General features: G+C 35.5%; 1 protein-coding gene across 2 annotated transcripts; it reads right to left on the reverse strand.

Moving 5' to 3' along the window:
- Positions 1-10802: 10802 nt before the first annotated feature.
- On the reverse strand, positions 10803-14744 carry LOC149847875 (serine/threonine-protein kinase SRK2E-like). Of its 2 annotated transcripts, XM_090006317.1 has the most exons (9): positions 14241-14735; positions 13478-13552; positions 13282-13383; positions 13153-13206; positions 12964-13056; positions 12455-12547; positions 11820-11924; positions 11626-11724; positions 10803-11466 (listed from the first exon to the last, which is right to left on the reverse strand). In XM_090006317.1, the coding sequence occupies exons 1-9, from the start codon at positions 14382-14384 to the stop codon at positions 11182-11184; spliced, it is 1050 nt and encodes a 349-aa protein (XP_089862443.1). In that variant the 5' UTR covers positions 14385-14735; the 3' UTR covers positions 10803-11181. The 2 variants fall into 2 exon arrangements, with proteins under 2 accessions (XP_089862443.1, XP_089862521.1); XM_090006395.1 differs by lacking the exon at positions 12964-13056 and having other exon boundaries at positions 14241-14744.
- Between the last annotated feature and the right edge of the window lie 893 nt (positions 14745-15637).

The following is a 15637-nucleotide window of genomic DNA, read 5'->3' on the forward strand; positions in this document are numbered from 1 at the left end:
TTCCTTTTGTCACGCTGGTAGGTAAATTCATCATCTTCAATGTTGGGCATATTGCTATTTTGGTCTGTATCAACATCCCTTACTGTGAATTCATTAGATCAATGATGATCATTATTAACAGCCCAGTCACGAAAGGATGTGGCCTTACCTTCTACATTGCTAATATCATAAAGAGATGCAGGTTTCACATAAGGGAATGTATTCCCATCAAAGACAACGTGTTGAGAGATAAAAAATCTTTGTATCCTTTATATTTAATGCTATAACCAGTGAAGACACACAACAAAGATTTTGTCTCAAATTTATTTTTTGCATAGTCTCTTAGGTATGAGAAGCAACGACAACCAAAAGCCCTAAGGCTAGAGTAGTCAGGATCTTTTCCAAAGAGTTTTTTTATATGGTGAAGTCATGTTGAGAGAAGATGACATCAATCTATTTATTAAAAAAACTATTGTGGTAAAAGCACCCAATATCGCTTAAGTAGATTAGCATGAAACATCATAGTGAGGCCATGTTAAGTGATAGTTCAGTGTTTTCGCTCTGAGACCCCATTTTGCTCCGGAGTTTTTGGGCAAGAAATCTAATGTTTAATTTTAAGATCATCTAAAAATTGTATAAATTTGGTATCAATATATTCTTCTCCACCATTTGACTGAAAAATCTTAATGTCAATAGCCAATTAACATTTAGCAATTTTGTGAAAATGCACAAAACTATTAAAAAAATCTGATTTCCTTTTTAATGGGTAGATCCATGAAAAATGATTAAAATCAACAACAAAAACAATATAATATTTATAATTTTTATGTGATAAAATGGGAGTTGGTCCCCATAGATCTGAGTGAACTTTAACAAAAGGTTTATCACATGAATTATCAGAATGAAATAATGGAAGTTTACATGACTTTCCAAGCTGACGACTAGGACACACAAAATCTTTATTCTTTGAATCAATTTCAATGAGCTTCCTTTGATGAAGGTACCGAATCGTACTCATCTGCACATGCCCAAGCCGTTGATGCCATTTATTTTTTGAGATCCTTCTAAATCTATTAGAGAAAAATGCAACATGACCTTCTGCTAAGGTATATAAATCACCTCTCTTACTCCTCGACGCCATTGTTTGACCTGTCCTTCTGTCCTTTATCACACATCCAATAGACAAAAATTCAAAAAATATAGGGTAAGTCCGAAGTGAGTTGACTAACGGAAACCAAGTCCTTTGTAATTTGAGGAACACATAGAACATTTTTAAGAATAATGGGAGATGACTTAGAGTCGATTTTTGCTTCCTCAACATGAGTAATGAGCAGGTTATGGTTATTTCTCACCATAATAGAATCTAAACCATAATTAGGTTTTGAATTAAAAAGCTTACTCAAGCTACCTGTCATATGCGAGGTAGTGCTTGTGTCGGGAAACCTGTAATATTCGATATTTTTTTAGACTTTTCCTTAATATTTTTAATTTTCTTATTATGTGCTAAAATAAATTCTTAATTTTTAGCTAAAAAGAATGCATTGGAGGGTTTGTAGGGTTTAAGGAAAAAAAATTATGTATGAAAATAACCCCTACATGCCTAGGGTTTCTAGAAAATTCAAAGTACATTTTCTTAAATTGTTTCTTTTAAAATTCAAATTTACCTTAGAAAAATTAATTAAAATAAGTAATTTAAATATTTATGACTTTGAGAATGTAATTACTAAAACTTAATTAGGCTAGATTCAATTTGTATTTCATGTATTTACATTTCATGTGAATTACAAGTTCATTTAGAAAAAACTTGTTTCAATTTAAAATAAATTTAAATAGAATTAAGTTGGAATTTAATGGAATGTATTTCAAAAATTAACTAAGATTTATAAAATTGTAAGAGTTCATAGGTGAGTTGTCTCATCCTATGTGGCGTCCTATTTAAAGTTTTAAATTATAAAAAGAAAAAATAAACTTTAAAATAATGTTAAAATAAGACTTACCAAAAAACAAGGCAAGCTTTGAAAAAGTCAAAACTTGCCTTGTTGTAAAACAAGGTCTTCCATGAATGGCGCCAACCTTAGAGGTCATTAGATGGGGCTGGACCATGGAAGAAAGAAGGAAAGAAAGAGTAGAAAGAAGAAAGGAAAGAAAAAAAATTAGAGTTGAATTAGTCAACTTGCTTGCCAAGCAAGCAAGTTGCTAAAGTTTGCAAAATTGAAGGTTTGGCTCCTATAGAGGGATCAACCAACCCTTTCCCTATAGCTTAGATATTATATATTATACACTATATAGAATATATAATATAGTACTTAAGCTATATTAGCTAATAAAAAAAATAAGATAAATAAAAAAAAAAGAATAAGAAAGTGGGTAGGCTTGAGATATAGTAAGTACCCTTGATTTAGATCAAGGACTAGGATTTATCCCAGCCCTTGACCTAATTCAAGAACCTATATAAGGAGAGAAGAGGTTCATGCCCCCCCCCCCTCATTTTACTCCCTTTTAATCTCTCTCTAGTGGTGTTTTCACCCTTTAAGCTACAAAAGAGGCTTCTACATGGTTCAAAGAGGTGTTAGGAGGTTGTTCTCATGTTTGTAACGTGCATAAAATGGTCAAATCATGTGAAAAGACTCATTGGTTCGCGTAGGAGCAAATGTTTCAACAAAAAGTAGAGGGATCTATACTTCTCTTGTGAAACGAAATTTACAGCACGAATTCCATGGGTTTTTCATAAGTTTAGACCCTAAACCAATCCTCACATATGTGGGTTTGGCTTAGGGTTGTCATACTATGGAAAAAGAATGGTTTTATGAGAGAAAACCCTTTTTGAAAACATGTTTTACTCAAAAACTGATTTCTTAGAAAAGAAATCTATAAATTTTTAAAATACATAAGTTATGCCATGATTTTCCTGCAATTATTAATTTGGGTTAGTAGAGTATGTTGTTCTAGACATTCTATAAAAATTTGGTGGATTTCTATGGTCAAAATTTTGAGATATTGTGATTTAGTCATATCGGGTTCTTCAGAAAAGAAAATAGTAAATTTAGGAAAATTGTGAATTTCGTAATTTAGATCATGAAATATTTAATTATAGTTGGTAGAATATGTGCATGAGTATATCTTATGATTTTTGCTTATTTTATTTATTTTTAATTATAGAGAAATTCCATGAGTTAGTTATTTAATTGTATATTTTACCGAATTAATTTCTGAGAAAATAAGGAACGTGTGAGACTGGTCTATTTTTCTAGCCAATAGGGCTGAGGAAAAATAGATTTGTCTTATATGAATTATGATGAATTAATAGGTATAATTTTATTTAATTTTTTGAGTTAAATTATAAGAAAAAATATGGATGTATGGATTCGGGTGAACCAGTTTGACCCCGCTCGAATGCATAGACCTGATATTACCGTTTTTCGACCAGACATTCGATCAATAAAATGTGCATAACTCTCTCGTCTGAAGGAGTTTTGATTAATGGTTTATTGCATTGAAAAGATAATAAAAGTTCACACCTATTGTTAACTTTTGGGCTCTGTTCATAGAATGCGCATGGTTTTGTGATAGTCAAAACAGAATATGATATGTTTGTAGTAAAACGTTTGTAACTCTCTCATATCAAGGAATTTTTATGAATGATTTGCGGTTATGGAAAGCTCACAAAATTTTCTTTAACAGTCAGGCAAAATTGAGTGTTTCACAAATTAGAGTCGGTTTAAGGACTGAATCCTGACATTTACGTAGTTTGTATATGTTTTTCATAATTTTTTTCTTATGATTAGCATGTAGAATATGTGTGTGTGTATTTAGGTCAAATTTTATGCAGGGTATGATTGTCAACTCTAAGGCATGAATGAATGTTGAAAAGATTAGACATGTTGCCTAAAAAGGGGCTACGCTTTAATTAAGGGACCGAAGGGTCCAAAATGCAAAGTGCATTATTTATTTACAAATATTATTTTTGGTTGCATGTCTGATCATGTTATGATGATGATGATCGTGATATTGATGTTGTAATTATGTGGATGCATGTAAGTTATGTTTTCTTATCGTATTTTTCATGTGCATGCATATGTGTTAGCTAAAACATGAGAATGAATATGCAATCAAATGCAATGCTTCAAAGAATGCATTCATTACCTAAAAAGTGGTTGAATCCTTATAACGGATTCAATCATGATGTTGCATGTAAGCCATTAAAATAATTAAGTATAACATGCGACATTAAAGTAAGGGCTTGCAAAAATAGGGCAAGCAGTACATCCAGCTTCGTAAAACTCTATTTGAGCACGAAATGTTCATCCTTTACACCCACAAAGATAGAGAAAACCTTTATAATAGACTGCAGCGTAGAGGGTAAGAAATTCATGAATAAAAGTCTGATGTATCGGGTTGGTGGTGTTAGGAGTCTCTCACGCTCATGTCGTCTCGCACCCAGTATTTATGAAAGGTGTCCAACCAAGGCAAAGTCACCTTTATATGTAAAACACTGTCTGAGTCACAACCTTGAACCAGGTTTATGCCTGTGTTGTACCCGCGGGGCTAAGAAATGATAACTTAAGATGTATGTGCATTAGTTAGGCATTGCATGCATCATTTAAGAAAGAACATGTAATTAAAGATAAAAATGTGTGCATGTATTCAATGATTTCTGTATTTGGTAACTTCATGCATTTTAATTGCACATGCATTTTATTTGTTTTGGACGAGTGAATTGATACATACTTATTTAATTTAGCAAATTATATATGCATGCCAGTTGTGCAAGTATTTCAGTAAATTTTTAGTTTAAATTATGTAAAGTCTTATAAAATTTCTACTTTGTATTTTGTTTTATGAGTTTAGTATCTTTCACCCTACTGAGACATGTTATGTTTGACCCCATATAATTTTATATTTTTTAGGAAGTGAGTAGATGCTTACCTACGAAGGCGGGAGATTGTGATGGAGACTAAGCCTACCTTTCTTTTGCCTTCAAGACATTTTGGACTCTAGTTAATTCTTAAATTTTCATTCAAGGATGAATATAATTAATTGTAGACATTTGATTTTTATTATCGTATGGATGTTTGAATTTGTTTTAATTTCACAATTATAGGATTGCAAATGATTATGTAAAGTAGCACACCAAATTTTAGACCCGATGAGTTTTTCTGTTGTTATTTGTTAAATATTTAAACGGGTTTCAAAAAAGAAAAATTTCTACCATTTTTTTTTGTTATAAAAATTGAGGTGTTACAACTTGATATCAGATCACAAGGAAAGTATAGCTTAAAGCTCGTCCAGCTGACCACCATCGTTGTAAGTATGTTTCATTTTGTTTGATTTGATGTCATGTTATGCTTGAAATTGTTTCTTTTGATAATTGCTACAAAATCAGAACTTAGATGCTTGCATGCAAAGACATGAGGTTGCCTCGGCGACCGATCTTACCTTTCCTATATCTTTGAAAATTTTGGACTCTGATTATTTAATTAATTTTTATTTTAAAAGATAAATATAATTAATTATGAATGGTTGTGAACTTGATTTATTTTATGATGTTGAAATTTATTTCTTTTAAATTTTTGCAATCGTATGGTTATGAATTGTTATGAAAAGTAGCATGCCAAATTTAAAACTTGTTGAGTTTTTTCGTTGTATTTATTAAAGTATTTCAAAAAAAAATATATCATTTTTCGGGTTCTAAAAATTGAGGTGTTGCAAAACCATTCTGAATCCTGAGAATCTGAAACATTCATAGCTATAAGTGCTTAGGAAATATCCTCAACTTGAAAGGAATGAATAAATCGATTAAAACAATTTATAGCCGAGTGATTCCATTTATTGCATATTTGACAAGTCACATTCTCATATTTTAACTTTCGGGTGACTCGCCTTTTGCAAAAGCATTGGAGTTGCGTTGCCATTTTTTCTTTGACTAATTTTCTCGCTGGTTTTGCTGACTTCCACTTTGAACGAATCTACAACCTCGAGAGTTAAAACATGGATAGCCACCTCAACGCTTTCCTTGTTTTCACTCACCATAGTGAGCTACTTAAGGTTGACTATAAGTTTTGAAGTGATTGCAATTTTCTTAGCTTTGAAGGAGAGAGACAACCTTCTTATAAGGAGGAACCGAGGGCCTGAGCATTGATGAGACAAATGGCTCATAGCCTTGCTCGAGTCCCTGCAATAACCAAAAGACCTTCTCTTAGTCTTCAACTGCCAATGACACCAAAATTATCACAAAACACCCTTGAATTTTTTGATGTACTCAGCAAGATTTTTCGACTCTTTCTTGGGCTGTCATCTGTTGAGTGAGATAAAAACCGCTTTCTTGTGAATCGGATTTTATTTATCTTGAGAGACATTGGAGTTTTCTTGAAAGATCCTCCAATTCTTCACTGTGACAATCTCAGTGCCCTATACATGATGATTAATCATGTTTTCCGCAACAGGTCTAAGCATATTCTAGTTGACTATCATTATGTGCATGAAAGAGTTGCTTATAAATTATTAATCACAGAGTTTGTTCCCTCTCAACAACAGTTAGCCGATGTTTTCACCAAGCCAAATCGAAAAGTGGAGCTGATATTATTGCTGGTAAAGAAAAGGAAAACAGTAACTTGCAGATAAGGGAGGATACACGTTCAGCTAACCATAGATAAAGAAAACAAAATCAATCAGAAGAAAATCATATCAGGAGCAAGATTATCCACTCGTTGAAGACGTTGCCTAGAAATGTTCTTGGATAACAAATCTCATCTTTTGTTATATATATATATATATATATATATATATATATATATATATATATTGACATCCCTTGAATAATACAAGAGAGAAATGAGAGTTTTTCCCATCGAGTAGGCTCATTATAGCCCAACCACGTTAATTTTGTTTCTTGCCTCTATTTTCATTTGGCTTTAATGCCAACCTTCAAACTTTAATCCATCCTTCTTTGCTTTCTTTTTCTCTTTTCCCAGTGTTCTGGGTGTCGGCCTCAGCAGAAAATCGAGACACAAATAACCCTGGCAAATTTTTTAAAAAAATCTGAAAATGGTCAAAATGGTTTTTAAAAATTTTAAATATTGTTTTAATAATTTTTTTTGATGTGTCTTTCCCTGGTTAAAAGTTGGCCGATTTAGATTGATTCAGCTCCAAATCCGTATTGCTCGATTCACCTGAATCGTTTGGAAAAAGATTCATGACCCGAGACAATTCTTTCAACATTGCTTTTTCCTATAATTCAAGCCAAGGTTTAGGACTACCCATGATAGGATTCAAACTCGAGACCCTTGGATTGTACTAAGACTGTCATTCTATACATCCACAACTAAATGACATTCCACCTGTATCATCGGGTATCAATTTTCTGGTATATAGGTAGAAAACAAAGTCAAATATGGATTGGATACCTGTTCTACCTATACCCATTAATCTAAACCAGGTTTTGGGTATCAACCCATTTAGTTATCCCACCATTTGCATTGAGTTTGAATAAACTTAACCAAGATTGAAAGTTGTATGGTACATTACCAACTATCTTTTACTGCTTGACAGGAGCTCAAGGATATCTTATCTGGACAATGAGCAAGTTATTGTTGTTGTCTTTCTTCAAATTATTTTTCCTAGTAAGTTGGGAGCATTTGAAAAAAAATGTACAATCTCGTCAGTAGCTTTTGTTGTTTGGATGTATGCATTTGTTTCAAAAAGGCAATCTGAAAAGTTATTTTGATGAAAAAAATCACAAAACTGAGTTATTTGTCTTCCAAACACAAATCCATTAATCAGGTTACAAAAGGCAAGTTAACAAGTTGTCATCCAAACACCACAACCTGGTTTTCAAGCTCTCAAACAAACCAGGTTTCAAAACCAAGTTTTTACAAAAAACAGGCTTTTTCATATATTGCATCATTCAGACGTTCTTTTTTTTATTATTCTTAAGCTATCCAAATTTGATTAGAGCCTACTACCAAGAATTTTGACAAATCAGGCTATACCTCGCACAACCTCTAAAATTACTTTTAATCTCACCCAACAACCCATAAACAGGAGTCTACTTCTCATTGTTCAGTCATCTACACTTAGAATGTAATAACTAGGGGTGTCAACGGATTGGTTTTACCCTGACCCGGACCAAACCCTATAGGGTTCCGGTATGGTGACAAATAAGAAGACCCGAGTCCGGACCCGAAGGTCTGATTAATACATGGACCCAGGTATAGTTTGTGAAATTTTATACCAGACCCGGGCCCAACCTGAGTTCCGATTGTGACCTAAAAATTTTCAATGTAAAAATGATAAAAATCATTATTTTACTGGGTCAGGTTCATATAGTTCTTGTCGGATCCGGGTATGGTTTCTCTTATATATTTGGATTTGAGTCCAATTCTTTAACCATGAATTAAAATCTTTTTTTTTTATGACGAAGTTCCCTGCCAAAGCAGGTAATATCCGGGTGGGGTCGTTGACACCCAAGCCCTTACGTGGCAAAGCCGCCAAAGCTCAAAACGTGGCAATTCACTGTGAAAATATACAATATATTGGCTTGCTGTTTTAAATGGAAAAATATCATGACATTTACATTAAAATGTAAATATCACAATTTTATTGCAACATTTATGCTTTTTATCAGTTATTTTCCATGAAAAATGGGATTGGTTTTATTTTTAATATATTTTTATTTTTATTTTTATTTTTTATTGAAAATATTTTTTCTAGTTTTAATTTATTATTTTTTGCCCATAAAAGCATGAGAAATGTGAAACTCAATTTAGTTTGACAATTTGCTCGACTCTTATTTTCCCATTTTGAAATATTTTTTCACTATGAATCCCACCTACACATTGTTTCACTAAAATAAAGAATTGGCAATCAAGCAACAACCCTCAACCATTGTGGCAGTTTAGACCAGGGTTATCGGAAAGGCTATAAGAGGATGGGAAACGCATTTCTGGAGAAACCGTTTCCGAAACAAGAAACATTGAGTTTCCTAACAGTTTCAAAAACGCGAAAAAAATTATGTGAAACGTGTTTCCCAAACTATGTGAAACGTGTTTCCCAAGCGTTATCTGTTACTCATGTTTTGTTTCATTAATATATTATGCTATTAAGGTTTTTTTTCTTAAACGTTTTCCCTGCATTTCCCACACGTTTCTTGTTTCCTGTTTCACATGCCTTTGAAAAACCTCGTTTCCTTTTCCATTTCCCAAGAGGTTTCTGGGTTTCGTTTCTTTTTCTGTCAACCTTGTTTTAGACTCTATATATTTTATACTTTTAATTTATTTGTTTTTAAAGAAATATTCCAACTTTAAATTTCTGATTTGAATTTACCGGACCCTTGGATCCCGTTTTAAACGTTTTTCGCTATGAATCTCGTCTCCATATTGCTTCACTAAAATAGAATCGGCAATCAAGAAACAGCGCTCACCACTTTCACTTATTAGACTCCACAAGATGGCTGGGCCCTATAACTCTCATTTTAAAATAAACAGCGCTACAAAGTCTGAAAGAGGCAGCCCAGGAAGGCTCCGCTCATTTAATAGGGATGACTCATAAACATGACTCCTGATCCACTCATCACCCAAGTCATCCTTGTCTTCATACACCTCTTTGGGATTTCATTGACGCAAGTTGTTTTGATCAAAGCCGACTCCATAGATGTGACTCCATTTAATGAAGATACTTTTTTTTGAATTTATAACCCGAAGAAACCACACCGGGCACGAAGATCTGATCATGCTGAGCCCAGCTTAAAACTCCGGGGCCTAAAGATCAATACTTGAATCACCAAAATCTGGCTTTTTTTAGTATTTTTTGGCAATTCAAAAATCAATGGATGAGAAAACATAAAACTTTGTGATTTAAAAAATCATAAATTTTCATAAAAAAGTATTATCCAAGGTAGATTGTTATTAAATCAGCCATGCTGAATCCATATATAAGGTCAGATTTGATCAAATCAACTTGAATCAATAAAATTTAGAGGGGTATGAAGATGGGGGGTGACATAGGGGGGTGAGTGGAACCAAATTGCATTAACATCACCGAGCCTAAAGGACGTCATGAGTTCAAAAGCCATGGGGTGTGCATCCCCGGCGGCAAGGCCAAAGATGGCTGTACTCCCTGGTGAGCAAGGGGGACCTTGTGTTTTTAATCTTTGGGGTCTGGCGGGCGAGGGAGACCTAGAGTGAATTTGATGGTTTTCCCTAGTTATCAAGAGAGAGAGAGAGAGAGGGTTTATTGTGCTTGATGGTCGGGCTAAGCTGGTCGTTGCAGCCCATGCACAGCCTGAAAAATTGAACCCTGCCTTAATATGCAAACATGTTTCTTTGATCCAAACCTCTAGACAGAGAATGCAGCCCTTTATGCACATTCAGGCTGCCCTGAGACCCACCTGCAATTACAAAGGTGATACAGAGAAAATCCAGATGCCTTTCGTTGAAGTAGTTTCCGGTGATACTTTAACAAAATTAGACCATTAAGGCCACATACCTTGTGAATAGACGGGTAGAGATGTTAAACAGGACCTAAAAATTCACACAACTCTCAGTAACTATCATGCTCAATCCACCCTTTGGTTTACACCATGCCCGTCCTCCTTGCTTGAACTCTGCTTAACCAAGTAAAATAATGGGACAGGGATCCTGTTATGCTTCCAACTATGAGCGGGGCAGAGGAGAATGCAGGGATGTTTGATGATCGTATATCGGATCACAAGAAAACCTTTTGCATTATAGATCACAAGAAACCTTTTTCTGGCTCATATGATAACTCATTAGAGACAGGATTTACAAAGATCCTACAAAGTTAATGCCAAATTATCCACAAATATATAACCAAACACTATGTTACTAGAACAGTAAAGCTACAGAATACTTTCACAACAGATATAGAATACAATTCCATGGCAAGTGAGCAAGCTTGACATCTGACCAGTCTAAACATAATTAACAGTTGCAGTTGGGGCTGTTGACAGCCATTACAAATGTACCAAACAGCCTCTTGGTACAAGAATATACACGCATCAAGTGAACCAGAAAGGTATAGAATACACTGAAGAACGACCACCACTCTCTAGACCTTGATCTAAACACTTAAAAAAGTCCAGAAGAGCATTGTCACTGATAGCAGTTTCTGCTAATCTGATGATTCCAAGGCATAATCTGAACACAATAAAATACTTAGGCCACCACTATTGGTAAATTAACAAAATCACATAGCATAGATGATCTCCCCGCTGCTGTCAACATCAAGGTCCGGATCAGAGTCCAGATCATCCATTTCATCACCATCTAGGTCAATAGATCCTGGCAGGAACCGACTCATACGTGTACCAACAGGAGGGATTGTAGCTTCTGATATTATTTGCATAATCTCATCCACACTCTGCATCGGTTGATCTGGCTCCTCAAAATTCATTGTGTTATGTTGCGTGAGATCTGTTGGACGGTTCTTCAAAAACCATTCATGCTTCTGGATCTCGGGGATGGTAATTCTCTGTAAAGTGAAAGGAATTTAGTTGTTCCAAAGCAAACAATGAGTGAAAGTTAGAACCACCTCTGCAGCGTAAGTCTATAAGTGGAAGATAAAACTAATATCGAGAGCCACTTTGGAAGGGGTAGGGTTTTGCAGAACGATGCCAGAGATTTTACTAACCGCGGCTGGATTGGGGACGAAAATCCTTGAGATTAGGTGCTGGCACTCTGGAGAGATGTGAACATATTCCGGAATAGAGTACTGCACATTTACAATTCGCTGCCAGAAACAATGAAACGGTCGAGTCGATTAATGCTATCCAATGGTAGCTTGTGAGATGCTGCAGCAAAAAAAGGTCATCTGAGTAAAATAACCTGTATAGTCTTCTTAAAATTTTTGGGTTCTGCAGGATCCTCAAAAGGGTATGCACCCACTAGCATGACATATAGTGTTACTCCGCAAGACCACACATCAGCAATCTGCATCAGATCAGAATGAATTAGAAAAATAATAAATAGCATGTCCTGTGGTCCTAGCAAAATCACAGGTTTGGAAACATGAGATCCAGAGAAGGGAAATATGTTGAAACACAGTAAAGCACTTGGAACTAAGGGTGCCTCTTGTTTTCCATAATATATTTTACATTTAGAATGTTTTAGTTTATAACTTTACTTTCAGAGAAAACATGAACTTAAACAAAGGAAAGCACAGAGCAGACACATGATACTTATGAATGATCAGCATCATAAAAACAAATCATGCAAATAAATTGCAAGATAAGAATTAAAGATATTTATGTAACATATTCTTCAAACGGAATACACAATATTAAACAACCTAAATGTACAAGGCACAAACACTACATAAGTTAGCAATTAGCAAAGCTTGTCAGATAAATTGTGGCAAAAGCCACTAACAATAATAGTAGAAACAGTAGCAGCAGAAGTGGTAGCAATAACAATGTCTTGCTGTTATTTGTACTTCTGCACAACAGATATGTTTAGCTTACCTTCCCATCATATTCCTTGTTGAGTAGTACTTCCGGTGCAATGTACGCAGGGGTGCCAACAGTAGATTTTGGCTGTGAGTGCAGCAAAGAGGACTGAAAGAATTCAAAAAACAACCAGGTTTTAAAGTGACCAAGAATTGAAATCACATAGAATCTTGAGCATCAGTCACAAAATTCTACAGCATTTGATGCTAACAAAAAAATTTATTTTCACAACAGGGAGATTCCTATCATTATTAATAAGGCGGAAATTGGATCCCTGGGATAGCAGTATTTTGAATGGTAACAAGGGTGAATCCATCAAAATCAAATTTTGAAAGAGGATATCATATGCTACACAAACACACAATAATACATATGCCTGAAGAGGCATAAACAAGGGCAAGTAATGTGTGTATATATTCATACATGAAACCATTCTCGAGCAAACACATGTTAAAATAAAATTTTCTACATATATGTGCCAACCATATAATCCAGGCATTTCACAATCTGACCATCATTTTTACCTTGGAATAACCAAAGTCACAGATCTTCAGCAGAGGTGCTGGACTCCCATCTAAAAGTGTGTTTTCAAGCTTTAGGTCTCGGTGACAAACTTGCTTCGTGATAAAGCAAGCAAAAATTTACATCATGAGTAACAACAACAAAATATTAGTGTTTGGCAAGAATAACACTCAAAGGAATGCAACAAGTACCATAGAGTGACAGTAACTAACGCCCGAGATTAGTTGTTGAAAGAAGAAGCACGCCTGCACAGACAACAGGATTTAACAACGCAAGAATGAAGAGCTGGAAGAACAAGAGAAGAACGTATTTCAACCAACCTCATCCTCGCTGAAGCGTCCTGCAATACAAATACGCTCAAACAGCTCCCCACCAGCTGCATACTCCATAACAATCGCCAAATGAGTTGGTGTCAATATAACCTATGCACACACACAGAGCGAGAGAGAGAGGTCAGCACAATTCCCTCCAAAGAAGACGTAGGCATCCACGGAATCCACACTGATTCAAACAAACCTCTTTGAACCTAACAATGTTTGGATGCCTCAATGACCTATGATTTATAATTTCCCTCTGTACATTTTCATCGATCTGTTACAGAAAAACAGAACATAATAAGATCCAAAAGAGAGTGCTTTCCGAAAAAAAAAAGTGAAACAATCAAAACGCAAACACGGAGTTCTGTATCAATCTGTGAAAAGAAAACTATCGCTTTTCATGTGAGCCCAAGTTAAAACTCTGATCACCCTTTTGACATAAAAAAAGGCTCAAAATCATCCAGACCAGAGCAGTTTCTTACAATATATGAGATCAAAACTTCAACCTTGCAACTGATGATGACAAAAACGTATTCGTTACAAATCTAGTAACTAAATTACAATCAATCCAGCCGAAAAGACAAGCTAGAAAAAAAAAAGATTCATATAAGCGAAGATCAAATGCAACGCATCAACCATAAATAATTGATAAGAAATGAGAAATTAACCAAGCAACTGACCAGTTTCCAACAATATACGAGTTCGAAACTTCAATCTCTCAATGATGCTGACGAAATTATCGAGTAACTAACTTACAATTCAAAAAAGGATCAAGCAAAGATCAAAGACAAGACATCCACTATCTCAAAACCATAAAAATCGATAAGAAATGTGAAGTTCTCATAGTAAACTGACCAGACTCCACGAAACTCGGTCCGAAAATTTCAGATACTTCTAACAACGAAAGAAAAAGAAAATTTTGCAAGCTAAAAAAAGAAAGAAACTAAATCAGAAAGACAGACCTTCTTGCCGCGCTCGATATACTTCACCGCCACGAGTTCCTTCGTCTGCTTGTCCCGCATCAACCTCGCGACGCCGAAATTCCCCGAGCCGATGTCCCGGACGAGCTCGTACCGATCGCTATCGTGCATTATCGGCATATCCATGACGTGTCCGACGGGAACCGCAGGCCGAGACGTGTCGCCGGAGGCCGGGAGGAGGAAACGGCACTCGCCGGAACTCCTTCACATTCTCCAGCAGATTACGCCGGAAAACCAGCCAGAAGTTCCGATTCCGTTCGAACGAGACTCGCCGAGGGAAAGAAGAAGAAAAAGGAGATGACGAAGGGAAAAGGAACGGTCGTATCCAATTCGTGAATTTCTCACCTGTGAAAACGATCTTTCCCTCTGATCTAGGGCAAAGAAAAGTAAGGTTTCTGAAGAAAAAAAGAGAGGAAGAGAGACTACTCGTGAACTGGAAGCACATCAGGTCGTGCTGAACATGAGCTTTTTTGGCTCATGCCAACATCGTGGCCGTCCGTTTTCTATTTTAAAAAAAGTTAAAAAGTCAACGAAGCAGTTACATGCTACGTGGTATTCATCCAAAATGCAAACAGACGGCTACGATGTTGGCATGAGCAGATAGAGATACATATTTTATGATATTAATCCCGTTCGAGAATTTAGAAGAAAGAAATCTCTCTCTGTCAGTTTGGTCGAGTTCTCTACTCACTAAAGGAGTTCACATGAGCTTTTTGCTCGTACCAACATCGTGGCCGTCTGTTTGCATTTTGGATGAATGCCTATATAACTATTCCGTTGACTTTTTACTTTTCAAAATAAAAAACGGACGGTCACGATGTTGGCATGAGCAAACCTGATCTGCTTACCGTCTTGTGGTGCCACGTCATCATACATACCGGTTGTTGCCAGTGAACCAACCTGCCCGGAAAGGAAGTTGCGGGCAGAAAAATTTGCATGGGTATTCACTCTCTCTTAAATGACACTTTCATCCTACTTGTTTTTTTTGTTTTCGGTGTGAAATTCTCGATTGCATTGGATATTTATGTAATTTTGGGATAAACAGTTGCGCTTACGTGGACATACTTAATTTTCCACACTAACTGTCGTGACTCCGGTGGACTCCGATTGGGTATTGTTTTAGTGCTACGTTTATTGCATCCGATTTGTAACCGCAAGGTCACTCTCTTTAGTTTCCCTTACATTTATTATTATTTATTTATTTATTTATTTATTTATAATTAGTGGACCAGAACTTGATTTGTGACTATGACCAACAAATCGGTGGTGAGCGTAAACTTTCTTCTTTTGAAATGACCAAAATGCCTTTGCATTGTTTATGAAAGCTTTTAAGGGTCGTACAAAATGGCGGTTAGCCGTTAAGAGTCCGCTTTGCAAAT

This window comes from Nuphar pumila, chromosome 1, assembly GCF_984573655.1.
Source record: "Nuphar pumila chromosome 1, dmNupPumi1.hap1.1, whole genome shotgun sequence".
Taxonomy (NCBI): Eukaryota; Viridiplantae; Streptophyta; class Magnoliopsida; order Nymphaeales; family Nymphaeaceae; genus Nuphar; species Nuphar pumila.